General features: G+C 39.4%; 1 protein-coding gene across 1 annotated transcript; it reads right to left on the bottom strand.

Moving 5' to 3' along the window:
* Positions 1 to 1,144: 1,144 nt before the first annotated feature.
* On the bottom strand, positions 1,145 to 15,508 carry LOC149298653 (iron-responsive element-binding protein 2-like). Its single transcript, XM_089487121.1, has 21 exons — positions 15,415 to 15,508; positions 13,951 to 14,116; positions 12,073 to 12,210; positions 11,554 to 11,769; positions 11,380 to 11,449; positions 10,793 to 10,976; positions 10,256 to 10,395; positions 9,679 to 9,850; positions 9,307 to 9,404; positions 8,729 to 8,845; positions 8,052 to 8,211; positions 7,358 to 7,493; positions 6,960 to 7,044; positions 6,720 to 6,876; positions 6,367 to 6,491; positions 6,130 to 6,234; positions 4,645 to 4,787; positions 4,325 to 4,472; positions 3,484 to 3,606; positions 2,990 to 3,175; positions 1,145 to 1,255 (listed from the first exon to the last, which is right to left on the bottom strand). Exons 1-21 carry the CDS (start codon positions 15,452 to 15,454, stop codon positions 1,145 to 1,147), a joined length of 2,820 nt encoding a protein of 939 aa, XP_089343247.1. The 5' UTR covers positions 15,455 to 15,508.
* Between the last annotated feature and the right edge of the window lie 4,287 nt (positions 15,509 to 19,795).

Raw genomic sequence — 19,795 nt, 5'->3', positions numbered from 1 at the left:
GGTGGGTGTCTAAATGAACCCCATTTCCCATTACTCGTGACTTTATGAAACCTGCAGAATAATAACAAAAAACATACAGGTTTATTCACTCTGAATAACCAACACCAACATGTTTCCCCAGGAAGAGGAGCTGTAATGACCATGTATAATGCATTACTATACATTACACAGGGCCAACCAACCTCTTCCTGCAGCAAAGGCTCACTGGGGTTGGACCTTCATGGTGTTTAGTAAAGGCTAGACACTGAAATAACGCTCCTTTTGATATAACAGACCTCAATTTGGTGGATAGGGCACATTTTCACGTCTTGGGTGACACTTAACATAATAAAACCAGTGGAGGACCAAGGGAGCGTTCTGTCAACTGAGCGACTGATCTGCAGCCTTACTACCTACAGCTAGGGCAAAGTCATGTTGGTTAGCGACGCTTGCGGAGATCCTAGAGTGCGAGATACGATTGGCATTTCAGCCATGTATTTTCTTAAGCTATAGTCTCACCTTTGTATTTTTAATTAGTTAGAATCAATCCTTTTCCACTTACTTTGGTCACAGTATCAATATATCATGCCACAGACACTACAAATGTATCTTATCATTCACCTTGAAGCATTTAGATTTGCAAGAGTACAAAGAAATAATAAGATTTTCATTATCTTTATTTTATTACATAACATCCCGAACATCGAGTTCTTTTAGCAGAACAAAAGTAAATAAATCAAATCATTCCATAGGCAGCTTAGGAGTCAGAAAATTCATGAACCTGCAAGCTTTGCGGAAGAATCAGATTCAGTTCTTTTTCTTTCATAAAATACCACCTCTCGCGATAAAAAATAGCTAACAGAATTCCATGAAATTGCCATTTTGGGATATTATGTATAAGCAGTGCATGAGCGTCAATTGATGTGGGTTCATTCAGCATCTCCACTGGCAAAAGTATCTGTGATAAGTTCATGTAGACGGACAAACATCCTTCACCACTCCAGTGGGCTTACAGAGGACATGCCTGCAGCACCAGTCTTACCCTGAAAGCAGTGGAAGAAGGTTACTGCTTTCCCCAAAATCCTTTGTCTCCTGGAAGTTTAGTAAAGGGGAGCGGGAGGCAGCAATACCACCATGTGCTGACATTTGCATCCTTGGTATGGGATTATAAATATTTCCTGGCCACATAATTTAATATTCCTCCATGTTGATAGAACGTGACTTCTACTTCTTTGTCAAAGGCTGCAATCACACGGAACACCTTCCCACTGTTTGTCTGAAGAAAGAATATATTCATTAGCATGTTTTAATGTATTCAATATAAATTACACAATGTCAAGATGCAGCCTGTTCGACACAACTATTTTTTTTTTTTAATAACAAGGCTATGTTTAAAATAAAAAAGCCTCATACTAAAAACAGTGTAATTACCGTAATTGCTCGATTATAAGACGACCCCCAAAATCTGAATATTAATTTATGAAAAAAAGAAAAAGGCTGAATATAAGACGACCCTATAGGAAAAAAGTTACCAGTAAATGTTAATTCATGTAAACTATGTGAACAATTGTTTGCTAATAAAAGCTACGATTGAGAAAAATATTTTGTTTTTATTTCCTTTTTTTCAACCTGCCCCCACAGTTATGCACATCTGCCCCTGGCCTGCCACTCTGCCCCAGAAATGCCTTATACCCCATATATGCCACTGTGCCCCATGATATGCCTTTTAACCCTCTAAATGCCACTGTGCCCCATGATATACCTTTTAACCCTCTATGTGCCACTCTGCCTCCAGAAATGCCTTATACTCCTATATGCCAGTCTGGCACTTAGAGGGTTAAAAGGCATATTATGGGGCAGAGTGGCATATAGGGAGGTATAAGGCATTTCAGGAGGCAGAGTGGCATATAGAGGGTTAAAAGGCATTTCTGGAGGCAGAGTGGCATTAAGGGGGTTAAAAGGCATTTCACAGAGCACTCTGCCTCCAGAAATGCCTTATGCCCCCCATTTAACACTCCCTCCCCTCCCTCCTCCAAACTTACCGGTGCTTCTGAGTCCCCTGTTGCTTAGTCCGCGCAGCGTGTAGAGCTTTACGCGCTTGAGCGGAAGTTGTCTACCCGAATCGCGTAGAGCTCTACACTCTGCCTGGACTAAGCACCGGGGACTCAGAAGCACCGGTAAGTTGGGGGGGCATAACACAGGATGATCCAGGTTCCCTGCATCTGAGTCCCCGGTGCTTAGTCCGGGCAGCGCGTAGAGCTCTACGCGAATCGCATAAAGCTCTACATGCTGCCCGGACTAAGCATCGGGGACTCAGAAGCACCGGTAAGCTGGGGGGGGGGGGAAATAACACAGGAGGATCCAGGTCCCCTGCATCGCTGCAGGGGATCTGGATCTTAGTCTCACAGTCAGACCTATTTGAGGTCTGATTATAAGACGACCCCGATTATAAGACGAGGGGGATTTTTCAGAGCATTTGCTCTGGAAAAAACTTCGTCTTATAATCGAGCAAATACGGTACCATATAAGGGCCTGGTATAATGTATAAAATGAAGAGCAAATGTGAAGAAATTGGCTTTTTAATGCATTCTGTCTAGCGTTTTATTCTTCACTACTTTAGTGACATGATTTTTTATGTATAACTCTCGCTATGCTTAATTATGCACTATTTTTGTCCACGGTTATCAATACCCAAGTTATTTCCCTAAAATCTGCTAATATGCTTAAAAAGTAAACAAAAAAATAAAAACCTCCTTGTATATTTACTAATAAGTCTTTGAGCACTTATTTTAACAATTGTTTTTTCGTACTATAACATTTTAGTACTATATCATTTCCATGTTTGCTAACCTAAATGGATATTTTAATATACCCTCAGGTTGACCAATATATGATTGGGTATCTTATTTGCATAAGTGATGAAACATCGAATTCAGGAACACAATTTTTCTAACAGCACCTTATTTGTGATGATATGATGATTCTCTAAAAAGGATGTAGAATTACATACCTTGACCTCCAGTGTATCTTTTGGTGACAACTCCACTGGAATTGATATAGAATACTGTTCTTTCCCTGAAAGGTCCAGGGATTCTGCATTTTCTCCAGGAAAAAACTGAAGAGGAACAATGCCCATACCCACTAAGTGGTCTTTGTGGATTTTCTCATAACTTTCAGCTATTATAGCTTTGACACCCTAGAAATAGAAACATACCACCTTTACAGCCATTACAAATTATAACAAGGCACTGTCTTTCCCACAAGCTGAGGATTCCCAGACCAAACTAAGGCCTTCCTGGGCTAAGCCTAACCCCCAACCAGGTTCAGCCTTCACAGACCAAGCCTAACTCAAAGCCCAGCCTCCCCAGATCATACACTCTAAAACACAACCTGCATTTACTCAACATGAATGTACGACAACCTCAGCCGTTACTACATGTAAAACTTTGGAACAAAGCATGTGCATATTTTAGACATAAAGCAGTTTAGTTATTGTGCACTTACCAGTAAATAGGGTCCTTTAGCAGCCCAGTCTCTTGAGCTTCCTGAACCATATTTTTTACCTGCTATAATGATAAGTGGGATGTCTGCTTTTTGATATAGTTCTGCAGCATCAAATACATCCATCTGCAACACAGCAAAAAACACAGTAGTTTAGGCATCTATATTTTTTCAAATCTCTGTGTTAATGTTTAATCATGGACAGGGCCGGCCCGACAATAGAGCCGAGTGGGGCAAGCCCTTTTTTTTTTTTTTTTTTTAAAGCGAAAGAGAGAGAAAGGTGCCCCTCGCTCTCTCCTCTGCGGCGAGTCTTCCTGTTCGGTCTCGGTGCCGGCTTGTAATGCTGAGTGCCGGAAGATTGATATGCCAGCATTACATTCTGGCATATCAAGGTAGGGACATCAGTTTAACCTTGCCCATGTACACAATCGAGATGCCAGCCTCCACAGCACACATCCTTCTGAGCAACGTGCTGCCATATGACATCTTATCCCATCACCGATGCAACATAAATACACCAGTGACTAGGAATTGCATTCTTGCGCTTAGAGTATCACCTGCAGGACACACAAACCGGTTCCATACAGGGATGGTTAGTTCGTCCAGCAGACGTCTCTATACATAGCCGTCTTTTCTTTTTCTGCTTTGCTGGGAGACAGGAGCTCAGTGGGGTCGCATGTCCCCGCATCAGTAAGCTCAGCAGCTTCTGGTGCTTCCATTTTGTGGCTGGCTCCTGTGGTGGGCTCAGAATTTGCCAAGCCCTGGGTTAGGGAGGAATCATCTTAATATGAAATATTTTATACTACACTTTTATTAACAACATATTGTGCTGGCTATTACTTACAGTTTGTCCAGAAGGGAAATGGATGGTTTTTGGCCCCATTTTGCCAATGAGTTTATTAAAAAGCTTCATGTTTGCAAAGGTCCCCCGAGTCATCACAGCGTCGTTACCTCTTCGGGCTCCATATGAATTAAACTCCCGTGGTGCTAGGCTGCAAAGCAAATAAGACACAAATATTTCAAAAACATAGCTAAATATTGCCTGTGTTTCACATGTAACATTATGAATTTCATGTTGAAATTGGCCACCAAAATTGTCAAGGAAGTTTATTGACAGAGCTCTGGTGTAGGTATATAACTGCCTTTGCCTAAAACAAAACTCACTTCTTCTGGATCAGGTACTTGGCAGCTGGGCTTGTACGAGGGATGCTTCCTGCGGGCGAAACGTGGTCTGTGGTCACTGAATCTCCTAAATAAAGCAATACATGTGCTTTCTCGATGGGCTGCTGAGGTGAGGGGAATTTATCCTGTAAGAGACAGAAGTGGGCTAAGACATAAAGCAGCAATACTACAATGTGACAGGGATAACATTTCAAAGATGACGCCATAAATGAAGGCAAAAGGCATACAGAGATATCTAAGGAATTCAACAGCATTTATATTGAAAAAAAGCAAACAATAAAACTCCATCCATATTCTTTCTTCCACATGAACAAAAAACTACGGAACGATGCCGTTCAAGATAATACTTAAACCTACGTGCTCTGCAAACAATAGAGGTATCAGCTGAAGGCCTCTGAAGCATTCTGCATACTAATACACTTATTGTTGGCTGGGGATAAGACATACTGCTTAAAGAGCCACAGTTTACCATACCCGAGTCAAATCAGCTACTGTAAATACAAGCAAGGAAACAGATTTAACATATATTTTATAGAAAAATAGACTGATGACAGATAAGAACCATTACACCAATCTAGTCTAGCCATGTCTTGCAGCTGCCACAGGGTCGGGGCCTCTAGGCGACCCATGCGACCTGCGGTCCAGATCAGAAGAATCCTTTCTAAACAATTTTGAACAAGTACGAGGAGACAGGAACATGACGAGACCCCGCAGTGTGCAAGCAGACAGACAGGAAGCTGCTGGAGAGAGGAGAGGTAAGCGGGGCATGTATGTATTTTTTATATATTATATATGTGTGTATATATATATTATATATATATATACACACACACCGTATTGGCCCGAATATAGGCCACACTTTCCCCCGGGTGCGGCCTATATTCGGGGTCTAGCGTCCGACGCCCGGGACATGCAGTTCCTGTCGCCGGGCAGGCAGCAGGGTTAGGATACAGATTCCCCCGCAGCGGTGCAGGGGACCCGTATCCTACTCTCTGATACGCTCAGACAGCCTCCCCTGCCGGCACTTTCCACGAGGGGAGTCCCGGCAAGGGAGATTGTTAAAGCACATCGTGCAGACGTGCCGGCAGCGGAGGTTGTTTACGTGCATCGTCACAGCCGGTGAACGTCCGCACGGTGCTTTTTACCTCTGCCCCCAAGACTTACCAGAGCAGACTCCCGGGTGTCTTGCAGGGCCGGAGGGGGACATCTACGCAATACGCGTATACAACTCCCGGTGCCGGCACTCAGCGGAAGCAAATAAGGCCCTTGATCCCAATGTGTTATATTCAGTAAAGCGTTCACCTATCCCATGCACGTTTAAATAGCTCAATGTAAACAACTCTACAACTGCTGGGTGGCTGTTCTACTTATCTACGATCCAGTCAGTGAAGGCTATGTGTTTGGACAGTGAGGCACAAAAGGATGAATACAGAAAATACAACATAGACACTCTTTGCGTACACTTACTAATTTGTAGAAAAAGGGAGGGCTCCTGATATAAGTCGATCTGAGATCCCAAGGAAATAAAGGGCTTTCTGGAGCATCTAGTAAGTTCCACCTTGTACTTTGCTTCTGGAAAAAATGGAGATTGGAAAGGTAATTAACTGCAGATGTAGGTATGAATAGATCTGGTGGCTAGATAATTTCCTGTGAGAAATTAGATCACACAATATTCTAATGTCAGTATATACATCAGGATTCTACCTCTATTTTCACTTTTAGCTCTTTGAACATGGACGGTATCACAAGGTTCTCCTCCACCTGCAAAACTTCCTCACGACTTGGCCATATATCTCGCAGAAAGACCTGCTCGCCTTTAGCATTTATGCCTGCGAAAAAAGTTATTTTACAAACAGAAAATCCCATATACTCCATAAGAAACCAGATGCAATATAGTGGCAGCAAGAAAGCATGTTTCACATTGATATGAAATGTGGCTCATGTGCCTATGTTTTTCGCCACAAAAAAAACAAAAACAGGAAGCTACACAGTAATGCTGCAGTTTAATACCACCAATACGTTCCTGTTCCTGTTCTACAGTATGTATTCTCACTCACCTAATGCTTCTGTCTGCAGATCAGTGTTCACAGTACCAGCCAGAGCATACGCCACAACTAGAGGTGGTGAAGCCAAGTAATTTGCTCGGACGCAACTACATCGAAGTCCCTCAAAGTGTTTGCTTCCAGAGTAAACGCCACATGCCACCAACTCACCCTGAAAATAAAATCCAAGTTAAACATGTCACAAATTACCAGTACCTAAATACATATATAAAAACACACAAACTGTCCACTTACCTCTTTAATAGCCGTGACAATTTCCTCTGGTAAAGGGTTTGTGTTCCCCACACAACGCGAGCAGCCATATCCAATTATATCAAACCTGGACCAGGCACACACAGCAGTGCATTAGAAATATACACCCAGTTTAGCAAAAAAATTGTAATGGCTGAATAACTGGCAATATAAGCAACGGGATACCACAACTTCTAATATCTGTTGTTTCTTGTTTGACACTTTGGAAACTTTGAGGACGAAATTTACTCAGTAGGTTAGACACAATCAAGGAACAGCAAATGAATAGCATGCTGGAGAGAAAGCAAGGGCAAGTACGTCTCATGCAGTTCAAATAAACTGATATGAACAATGGTTCTTGCATGATTATTTGAAAATATTACCCATAATCCTCCACTTACCCCAGCTGGCTAAGGTATGGCAGCACTCCACTGGCAGTGAGGTAGTGTGTGACAGTTCCACTCCCAGGAGACAGACTAGTTTTTATGTACGGCTTCACTGTGAGTCCAGCTTCCACAGCTTTCTTAGCTAACAAGCCTGTAACCAAAAGATCATAAAGGTTACAGAATCGTGAAGCATATATTTTTATTCACTCCCAAATATAGTTTGATGGCAGTCACTAACTGTTCTTATAAACTGTATGTCTCTAAAATATCATCTTTTAGTATGAATTTTTCACACTTATATTTAGCCAAAGTGTGCCGATTTTAACATCATTGAAACTGTATTAAATGCAATTAATCAATTGCCAACATGAGAACAAATGTGCTCAATCACTAATAACCCAACTGAAGCATTCAATCTATCCTCACAACCTGCAATCTGGTTTTCCTCGTCTTTGAGATTTCCTGGCCAACGATTTATCTACGTGACCTTAACTACAATCAAATTATCCACGCACAAGAAGCCCCTTACTTTGTGTCTTATTCCTCCTCAACCACCTAATAGATTGTAAGCTCTCGAGAGCAGAGCCCTCTTCTCCATATGTCCCAGTAGGCATTCACTGTGTCAATCTTGTGTTCTTCCTCATCGTAATATACAATGGATTCTGTTGGTGCTCTATAAATAAAATGTTATAATAATTCACGCACTTACCTGCAGTCAGCATGACTGAGGGATTACAGTTGTTAGTGCAGCTGATCACAGCAGCAATAAGAACAGATCCATGTCCCAAACAGTACTCTGAACCTCCAAATGTCACAGGTACCACCAGGTTTTGTTTTTCTACTGGAATCTGGAAGCCTCTTAATACAGCCTGGGTAAAAAAAAAACCAAAAAAAACATTTCAGTTTTTGCATGATCTAATTGTAAGGAATCGCCAGCAAAACACAATGGTATCCTTAGTGGTGAAAAAGAACTTAGGAAGACAGTCACCGATTTGACCTCTAAAAAGCGTGTGACCCATGAAGTTGGATAAATAGAAAAAAATGGCAAAACAGATGAACTCTTGTAAATACACTTCACCAGTAAAAGTCAGTATGTCCCATGCAAGTGTAGCATACAATAACAAATTACTGTATTTTAAAGGGAACTACAACATATGATACGTGAAGATATCAAACGATGAACACAGCTAAGGTGAGGGAGCAGCGAGAAGGCAGCCTTGCGGGACTGCGCAGGAACTCTGCAGTTCAGGTAAGGAGGTGGGCGTGATTGGCGGGATTGGAACACCCACATTGCGGGAGCGGGCAAAAAATCAGCGCACAGGGCTCTACACAGGCTCAGCCCAGGTGTGCCAGCATAGAATAAAATCTGAATCTAGAATTACTAACCTTTTCATTCAGACAATTTCCAAAATCTTTCTTCATGTCTGCCACAGATACTCTGTCCTGAGGTTTCTTAGGTCCGCTCACATATGGGACAATGGAGTTCAGGTTAATCTCTAAAACCTTAACAGGGAAAATTATTTACCGATGTAGCAGTTTATAATTAAACCCTTCTGGTCTAACATTGTTACGTTACAAATTATAAACAAGGTTCTTTAAAAGCACAGCTCTTAATGAAACATACGGACCCCAGAACAGGAATTTGGCTTTAAATAAGCAAAATGCAACTGAATGAAATAACTATGAATTAAATAAAGATATTAAATTCTCTTTTTGTCTGTACATATTTAGGTGTTTTTCTCAAATATGTTCATTTTTTTCACACACTTAAATTTTTTAAGCACCAGTAGTCAAGATAATTTAATTTTATAGGTAATTCAAAAGTTCAGATCTTTAAGACCTGAGCGTCGGAGTACTTTTGTTGGCTAATGTGGCAGTGTTTTTCGCTAATGTGACTAAAAAGACTATGGGAGGGATACAAAAGTACATTCTGAAAATACAATTGCTGTTCTCTTAGGCAATACCTTAGAATATTCTGGATATTTGGAAGTATCCTCGTGTCTTAGCAACTTCACAGCTTTCAAATAACCTTCAAATATTTTGAGATTCTGTGGATCAAAACCTACAAAGGAAATAAACAAAGCAATCAAAATGACAAATCCCTGGATGCATACACACACACACATTATATATATATATATATATATATATATATATATATATATATAATCTCCATATGTATACATACATAAGAAGATCACAAAACCAGAAACATACATTTGTAATTCAAAGTCTCGCCACTTGCTTTACAGTATTACTGCAGTCCAGAACATGGTTTATTGTGTACAATGTAAATTCACTTTTAAATTAAAATTTGAAATCTATACAATATTTACCAGTCTGCTTCAGGTGACAAAGGGTTACAGTATCCACAGGGAAGAAGGCAACAGTGGCCCCATATTCTGGACACATGTTGGCTATGGTTGTGCGGTCAGCTACTGAGAGTTGGGAGATCCCTTCCCCAAAGAACTCCACAAATTTGCCAGCTACACCAGACTGTCTTAAGTGCTGTATGAAAGAAGAAGACAGGATTGGTGACCATTAACCACTTATATTATTACAGAAATTAAAAAGGTACCATAATACAACGTAAAAATAACGTTTGCAGCCACAACAACATGCACACAGATACGCATACAAAACAAGGCAGAAATCCTGTTTACAAATACAGGCAAAAACTAATGAATACGTAATATAAATAAATGAAATATTAAAGACGCTGCTCCCTAAAGCAAGAAGTGCAATTCAGCTCTGGAGTTGCAGCTTCTCTTAAAAGGTAAGCAAGTTTTTGTTGTTTTTTTTAACAGATTTCTTTTTGGTGGTGCTGTATAGGACACTGCATTGTCACTTTAATAAAAATAACAACATAAATCACTCTTTTCATGTGGACAATAGATTTACGTGTCAGTTCACCTTTGTGATGCTTAAAACAACATCTATGGAAGTAGCAAAGGGGCTAGCGGTGCCTGTTAGTTTACATCCAATGACATCCGGCAAGGTCAGTGTAACTGGCATTCCCAGCATGGCGGCTTCAGACTCTATTCCTCCCACACCTGTACGAGAAAGATAGTTTAAATACACATGAGAAGGAGTCTGGTTGCTATAAGAGAAAAACTCACTGATTGGTCAACTAAAATGCATTTACCATCGTGCTTACAATAATTGTGCATGACAACAATGATCAAAGGTCAACAAAGATTGCAAAGGTCCAAGGAACCCTAGGCTATTCCTTCACAACAGAAGAGACAATTGAGGAAGATTTGCAATATCATAGGAATACACAAAGAGAACAGGTTGAAACAAGTCACGCAAAAACAGAAAAGTTGGAGAAATTTAAAAAATGAAATGAAATGTAGTTCTTACAGCAGATTAGCCAAAAAGAAAATTTACTAAACAAAACCAAGTAACATCGCCTTCAATTAACACCAAAGAGTCTTAGCAAGTACTCACCCAACCCCAGGATTCCAAGGCCATTTACCATGGTGGTGTGGGAGTCTGTGCCCAGTACACTGTCTGGATAGATAAGACCCTTCTCCTCCATTACCACACGGGATAGGTACTCAAGGTTCACCTGGTGCACTGTTCCAGTTTCTGGAGGGATCACAGTCACATTTTGGAAAGCCTTGGAGCACCACTGAGCACAAAGAGAAGGATAGTTTATAGAGTTGCATTTAGTCCACAGAGAAAGATAAACTGGAACTCAGGCTCTTGCACTGAATTAAGTGGACAATACGCTATCAGTTATTATATATGGTGGCACACTATACACTTATAATAAGCAGAAGCCTACCTTAAATAAAACACAAAACATATTTTAAATCATACAGAGAAAAAGCAGCTAATGTAATATGACCTCAAATTTGTGGTACATAATGAAATCTCACAGCTCTATGGTAAAAGGGCACCTCCAAGATAAAGCATTCCTAAATCTCCTGATGTTATCAAATATTTAATCCCAGATTTATCTCATGTCAACCCCCTTTTGATGAAGGAAAATAAGCATCTGTGTATGTACACTCAGGCCTTCTGCACGGTACCTTGAAAAACTGAAGCCTTTCTTTATTCCGGTTGAACTCCGTCTCAAGACTTTTTAATGCAGCTTCCGGCCTGATAAGAAGAATAATTCTGTATTTACAATATAGACCATATGAAAAGTCATTTCATTGTTAAATAACGTACGATTTAAGCCATATTCATATTGTGTATCTTACTCTGGAATTGGTTGCAAGTGGAAAGGACACAGCATAGGTGTGTTCTCAATTTGCTCCTTAGAGTTCTTGCTTGAAGATCCTGAATCACACGCTCCTTTGCATCCATTCGGACTTCTGCAGTGGGGTTTACGTCCAGGCATTTTTGCAGGTGAAAGTTTGGTGGCTGGTTTGCTTGTTTCAATTGGTGAAGCAGTAGGGACAGTTTGTGCCGTATTGCTGGGGTAAATAAAGAAAATTCATACTTCTCACATGAAAATGTTTTCATAGGCTTATATAGATTTAGCATCTTGGATGCTGTATTGTGGCTTAAAGCTGCCCAGCATATCTGATTTAAGGGTATTTTCAAATACAGGTGTACTTGTTAGAGAAACTTTACATGAAAGGAAACCCTAGTTTCCCATTTAACGGCCACACATCTGTACCACAGTTCTAACAGATGTACTAGAATTCCACAACTACACAGCTGAAAATGATTTATACTGAATATCATTGTGTGGACAATTCTAAAGATTGATATACCATTTAGTGACATCCAGCAGCAGAGAGTGGTCTACAATGAGGTTTGTAGGACAGACTGGATTGACTTGCTTGTAATCTCTCCCCAATTTCTTCACTGCATCTCTCATTGCAGCAAAATCCACCATTGCAGGAATCCCTCTAGATAATGAAAACAAGTTTGTAGTTCAGCTGAAATAATGGTTCTTGCAATGTATTTTTACATTCACTGCAGTCAAGGCTCGCTCTCATGCTCAGCCAAGATCATCACAACCAGATATACGGTAGCAAGAAAAAGTAAATGTACCCTTTGGAATTACCTGGTTGCCTACATCCAAGTCAAAAATATAGGCAAACACAATGTGCTTAAGCTACTATCACACAAACAATAATAATATTTCATGTCTTTATTGAACACACTCATTAAAACATTAACAGTGCTAGTGGAAAAAGTAAGTGAACCCTTGGATTTAATAACCGGTAGCACCTCCTTTAGCAGAAGTAACCACAAACAAGTGCGTTCGGGAGGAATTTTAGACCGTTCTTTACAGAACCGCTTACGCTCATCCATATTCTTAGGAAGTCTGGTAGGAACATATAATGGGTTGGGCTCTGACTGGGTCACGCTAAAAGGTGGATTTAAAAAAAAAATGTAGTAAATGTATTTTGATGTTTAGGGTCATTGTCCTGCTGCATTACCAAACTTCTACAGAACTTCAGTTGGTGGACAGTCACCCTGACAATGATGGGACGCTGTCTAGGCTCTGAGGTAGCAAAGCAGCCCCAAATCACGATGCTGCCTCCACCGTACTTCATTGTTAGGATGATGTTTTCATGTTGGTATGCAATGCCCTTTTTATGCCATATGCAGTGCTGCGTCTTCTTGCTAAACAAGTTAACCTTAGTTTCATCAGCCTACAAAACATTTTCCCAGTAATGTTGTGGAGTGCTCTTTGACTGTATTTAGAGAGCACCAGCTTCTTTCTGTGGTGTCAAGCCATGGACACTATGCCTGTTCAATGTTTTGCGTATGTTAGACTCATGAACAGAGCATTAATCAGTTCCAATGATTTCTTCAAGCCTTTAGCTGTTACACTAGGTTTTTTGGTTTTTTTTGTTTGTTTTTTAAACTCCTTGAGCATTCTGCATTGTACCCTTGGAGTCATCTTGGTTGGTCATCCGCTTCCAGGGAGCGTAGCCGGCGTACTAAATTGTTTCCATTTATAAACAAATTGTCTGAGGACTAAAGAATATGTAAACTCTTTAAAATGACTTTGTAACCCTTTCCACTTTATGCAAATCAAAAATTCTTTATCGTAAGTCTTCTGAGATTTCTTTTTTTGCGAGGCATGGTTCACATAAGCAAACACTTCTTGTGAATAGCAAACTTAAAATGTTAGTGGTTTTTTAAAGTCAAAATAGCCCTAAAACACACCTCCAATTAACTTTTGTTGAAGTTATTAGCCTAGATGTTCTTTTTCCAACCCATACTGTGAATGTTTGAATGATGTATTCAATATTTTGTGTATCAGTTAAAACAGCCCATGTTTGTCCAAATTTTAACCAAGAACAAGATCAGACCATAGTTTAAGAAAAATCTACACATTTAATTCCAAAGGGTTCACTTAATTTTTCTTGTCACTGTACATAGGTAACTTTGGAGTGCTTTAGAGGCAATCAATGCACTGTTATTCTATTACAGCACACAGTTCAGTTGCCAATAAAAGGTTGGATTTTGTGACTTAAATTAGAATATAACTTTAATATCATATAAAAATATGCCAATCGTTAATATCTGATGTATGATAGGAAGAAAATTACACAATGGGTCTTTACAGTCACATGCACCTTCTGACACAGGCAAAATTTTTATTTATTCATTTAACAGAAGTTGATGCTCACGTAAAATCCTGCAAGAGGACACGGCCTGGCAAGAAGGGGACTTCTCTACTTTCACATTTTGTTTTCCAATTCAGAATGTTCATGGCATCCTGTGGCTTTATCAGGACTCCATCGCAGTTGCGCACTACAGCTTCCAGCACCACACGCATACAGTAAGGCAAGGAGTCTGCCATAACAAGATACATATTAGGCTTTAAGCTATCAGATATGTCACAGGTGTAAAGAATGAAACAGGTGGCCAAAGGTGCATAAGAAAAATATGTGCAGATGTTCATTGTTTTATGTTGTATCATGGAGAGGTGCGGAATCATAATATTTAGATAATTTAAGTAGAATCCAGTGTTGTGTTTATTTCTAACTTTGGTAGACTATAGAGTTCCTAAAGAGTATCAATAAAGCAATCCATATAACTCATAAAAAAAAAAAAAAAAAAAAAGCACGTACCTCCTCTGGGCTGAGGAGTCTCAACGCCGATAGGGTGCGTGACGCAGCCAATCGTTGGTAGTGCACTGCTCTCATTAAAATTAATAGAAGTGTTTTCCACCCATGCAGATGGTGCATCTCATTAGACCTTGCCCCCAAGACTTCTGCAGAGTCAGCACTGGAGCTGACTGGCGGTGAGTGTATCATGTGCCAGATGTGTTATACATATTGGTGGTAAATTGATGATATACAAAAAGGTGTTTACCTAATTGTTTCCATTCCCATTGCGACGAGATATTTTTTCCCCCATTATTTTGTCATGTAATGAATAAACGTATTTGTTGTTATTGCTCTTCGTGGTCCTAAGTCCAAGTTTTGTGTAAAAGTGTATCATTGCTTTACATACTTTTATACATCATTCACATGCCTTTTGTACAGAACCAAGAGTAAAATATGTAGCATTATGTCACAGTGTATTAATAAACTTAAAAGGAAGCTGGTTACGCCAAAGTTAAATTGTAAAACAAGGTCCAAGTTTCTTAAACAAACACTTCCTAAGAAAGTTTATATGTCATTCTCCATTTCCCAATTGCTGCATGGGCATGCGCTAACAATAAAACAGGTTGTCGTTCTGCAATAAACCATGTGCCCAGGAACAGTTGATATAGATCTGCATGGTAGTGCAACACGTGCATAGAGCGAGTCCACAGCAGAACACAACCAGAGGGAGAAAAGCAAATATGATCCCAGATAAGCAATACAACATGGATCTTAAAAGGTAAAAACCCTCAGCACTTTAATACTACAGACAGATTACCAGATTTAATTTTCTACATTTTACAAGAATAAAAAGTGTTTTTAATTCTTTCAAACTGGGAATGTCCTAGTTTGGAATCTCAAGGAACCAAATGTCCTGTAGAAGGGCATGCTTACAAAGTGTATCCAGTGCTATGTAAACCCCTTCAGATAGATGTAGCTACACTGGATCTAGATGGTTAAGCTACATTTAGTTGATTTACTAGTTCTTTACAGATCACTCACCATACTCAGCAGCCTGGAGCTTAGACACATTGAAAAACATCTTGTCAGAACTGCCAGGGAGAGGCTCCAATAGATACTGAAAAGGATTTTCTGAGGATGGGAAAAAGCACACATTTTCAAATAAAACTCAAAATCACATGTGCAAGTTAATAGACAAAAGTATTATATATTAAAAAGAGGGATATACACACAGTGCCAGCTGTATATTCAGCAGCGTGACACACCTCTCAATCTAAAGAAGTACCAATATACAGCACAGCGGTACGGTGCGCTACCAGATTGGGGATCATCCTATGCGGTTCAGTAATATGTATGTAAGAAAAATGAAAAACAGAGGATCTCGTGGCACAATAAAAGTATGTGTATATCCGTGTATAAGGAAATTCAGATGTTCAGTTTTTAGGGCAGCTTACTGTTTTTGTTGCTCCATTGTGCCATTCATTTTTTTTTTCCATATATATGACTGAACTGCATTGGATACTCCCCTGCCATGTACATGAGTTTTAAGTATAATGCACCTTTGGTGTGATTATAAGGTGCAATCTGGTAGTACACCATAGCACTCTGTTTGTAGTATTATATTAGCAGGGTCTTACTAATATTTAATTTTAAGTAAACTGCAATGCTTGTCAATTTGATGGTAATCAGGGAGGACCTCCCTCCAACGTCAGGGGGCAGTCCTGGCCGCGTCCCGCAAGGGAAGGCTCCGAGTAGCCGGAGCCCAGAAATTCCCAGTTATGGATATCTAGCATTTGCGTTTAGTAAGTTATTGTATGCTCCAAGGCTCTAGAATGATGTAAGCAGTGCTATCTCACACTGAACAGCTACAGCTACTCTGTAACTACACACGCAGATATCATGCACTTATTAAGTACCTGCCATGCTGGTGTGTCTTATCCTTGGCTTGTCTGTAGGATCTTCAGTCTCACACGCCTGAGCAAAAATAAAATGCGAAACAAGGTGAGTTTGAGTTTTTGGGTCTTTTCAGCCATCACTACTGCAAGATAGGATACAGAATAAAACAGCAACAGAACACAAATGTTAACTATAAAGAAAGGTGTACTTTATTAGCGGCACAAGAAAACTCTAGTGATAGGTGTAGATTGCGCTCCAACGGCAGATCTTTATTGTGGCTTCAAGCAGCCAATGAGTGGCCTCTGATTTCCCAGATTTTCCCTAAGGTATGTACTTATTACTTCTATATGCATTTATCATTCAGAGGACTTCCTAGCACACTGGATTTTCCCTTAATTTGTATATTATATTTTTTTCTTTTACCTGAATACCGGTTATATTTTTTTTTGTAAGAAATAGGCAGACCAACTTTTTAAAACGTGAACTGCCTCATACCCTAAAGCATTGTCTGGGGACAAAAAGGTGGTGTTTTTTTTGTTGTTTTTTTAAACCATTTTAGAATACATTCTAAAAAAAAAAAAAAAAAAAAAAAAAAAAGAGAAAAGAAAAATGTGTAATCCCTTAATCTGATTATATACTGGGAGGATATTGTAAAATCCCTCACGCTGCTGCAAGATCTCTGTAAAAAACACATTCCACAAACTGTTTTGCTTGCAGCCTTGAGAATCTGGCATGTTTCCCAAACTGATTTTGAAGCATCCATAATGCTTTCACGACTGGTATTTTATTACATATACATATAGCTGCACTGTATGTCAGGCTTGCATTTGGAACAGAAAGGATGTAGGCGAAAACAAGCACATAAATGTATTTCTTCATAACAATCTATACATACTGTCATAAACTTCCATGGGAAGGATTTGGACCCTGTTGGCATGATAGTACATTTTATTATCTGTGTAAAACTACAGAGCCTAAAATATTCTACATTAAGATACAACAAAAGGGGATGAGGCACGGCAAACAAACCCTGTGTGAATAAAATAAAGTGCTAAGTATTGGGGATGCATGAGTTGCAAATACTCATTCATTCAGTCACACTTATCCCCCCCAGCAGCATTCATAACAATTACACCTAATACACTCAAACCAACACTGCTAAGGGGTGACAATGTTAAACATTAAGGAGTTCCCAAGGAGGGTAATGTAATAAATGCGCTGTTTATGGAGCAAGAGATGCCATAAAGAACAGCAGCAACAAGACTAACCAAGCTTCCTCATACTGCTGTGCTAGGACATTTAGACAATGTCAAAACATAGCAACACACAAACACTCAAGGTAAGTGAAGTATGTTACATATGTTCATTGTTTGTTGTGTACGACTGACTATTATAGAGCATTTACCTTAAGTAACTTATAATTGTCCCGGTATCATTAATCAGTAGTCTACATGTTTTAATGAGAGCAACATTAAAGTAAATCCGGTGCTAAATGGAAACTAGTCTTATAGTAATGGATTGTACTGGATACTATACAATGTTTAACCAAATAGCTGATGTACATTGAGTATTTGAGAGGACCCAAATACATTAATTGCTTATTTCTGCAGAATATAACAAGCATTCCTTATATGATTTTTTTTTTAAAATGACATGACATTTAAGATATCAGTTAAGATGTTTAGTTTTCGTACATATAAATATTTCAGCAAAAAATGTCTGGACTCTGTTGGCATGACAGGGTCATTCTAGATGTACAGAACTAGAAAGCACAGGATTTGAAAACACGGCAGATTAAAACACACACACAAGAAGTTTTTGACTGATCGGTTGCCAGTTTAAACGATAGGCTATTTGGCAAATTCAGACTATTCAAAACATGCATAAAAGGGCACATGAAAAGTCTATTTTGGTCTTACTTACACCATGCGCAATTAAGGCAAAAAGGTAAAATTAGATTTGTCGAGATACCGACTAGACACACTATGAGCTTAATAATAAAGAAATAATGGTTTTATATCCGATTAAAAAAAAAAAAAAACTATTAATATGTATACCTGTAATTCTAACAACTAAACCCGGAGAAAAATCTTTCCTTCAGCTCAGTTGGCTTGACATCCAACTAAACTACACGCAAATATACCTCAACAGGTTGAACGTTATCAGCATCTCCTGGGATGTAGTAGCAATAACCATTCAACTTACTGACAACGCAGCAAACAAAAATGAATCAAGGCCACATTCTATTTACATAGAGGAATTATTTGCATAAATTAAGTTAGATCTTTGACAAACAGTGTTCTCCACCAATTGTGTGGTGGAGCCAATGAACCTGAACACTTTGGGCCGGACACTAGCCTCCTAGTCTATCAGTGTTAAAATGGTCCAACATTACAGGTCAGCAAACAGAGTAATGAAGCACTGAGGATCAAAGGCGGCAAAGAACATGCAATGGAGCAAGGAACAAGTGGCCATCTGGGCAAGTCAATGTTAAATAGAGTGGGGGTACACGGGGGTCGTAAAGAAACACATTTGGCGGAGAAGGGGGTCCATGTGACATATGGTATATTGCCCATGGGATAAAAAATTATAAAAGGGACAAGAGAGATCATCACACGGAGCCAAGCAAAGACTGGGAAGCGGATGGAGAAAAGCAATACATAACGGGGCAGTGATACGTGACAGCAGGCCAAGAAAGCAAAAACATCGGTAAAACACCAAAGCAGTAAAGAAATAGCGGGCCACAGCAAATAACATAAAGAGTAACTGCCATTACGAAGCCATTTCTCACCAGACGAGCAGGCGATGCCCCCGTCTCCTCGTCACCTGCGGTAGCCATGTTGACACCACAGCCGCAGCCTGTCACCGATGACGTGAGGAGCAACCCCTTTTTTCCAATAACTTTATTGAAAACGGCAACTGAACAACTCCCTACAAACAACTTTATTGTAAAAAAAACAACAAGATCTTGGCTTTGTAAACGTACGGAAGTGTCGAGGTTCAATGCTTTCTTATTTGCACGCAAGCATTTGGTAAATATATATTATAGCTGTCCAGAATATGGTACTATTGCTACAGTTTTAACTTATGTATGTGAATATGTATATAATGTGTTAATTGGCTGAAATCCAAAATACACAAACATACTTGTAATCACAATAATATTCAAATATTCCATTTTGATATAGCAAATTAGGGTTTTCATATTATATATAATAACATGAAATCAATGGAAAAATATGGGGCTTTAGACTTTAGTATCCCTTAAAAGGCATTTTATTTGGCAATCACTGTAAATATTTGGGATCCTTTAGCATAATAATGATCTTGTACATACCTTGCTAGATATCTCCTCCGCTGATAATCACACATAATGTGATCAAGAATGAACGGCTAAATATCCTTTCCCCCTGATCACTGTGATCAGCAGGCAAGGACATCAGAGTGAGATGATGGAGAATCCTTCCTCTCCGAAAATGAATACATTTTGCATAAATAAATAAAACTAATACCTATTGAAAGGGAC

The sequence above is a fragment of the Sceloporus occidentalis genome, unplaced genomic scaffold (genome assembly GCF_023333645.1).
Source record: "Sceloporus occidentalis isolate IW3139 unplaced genomic scaffold, rSceOcc1.0.p SCAF_31, whole genome shotgun sequence".
NCBI lineage: Eukaryota > Metazoa > Chordata > Lepidosauria > Squamata > Phrynosomatidae > Sceloporus > Sceloporus occidentalis.
This window is presented reverse-complemented; position numbering and strand designations above follow the sequence as displayed.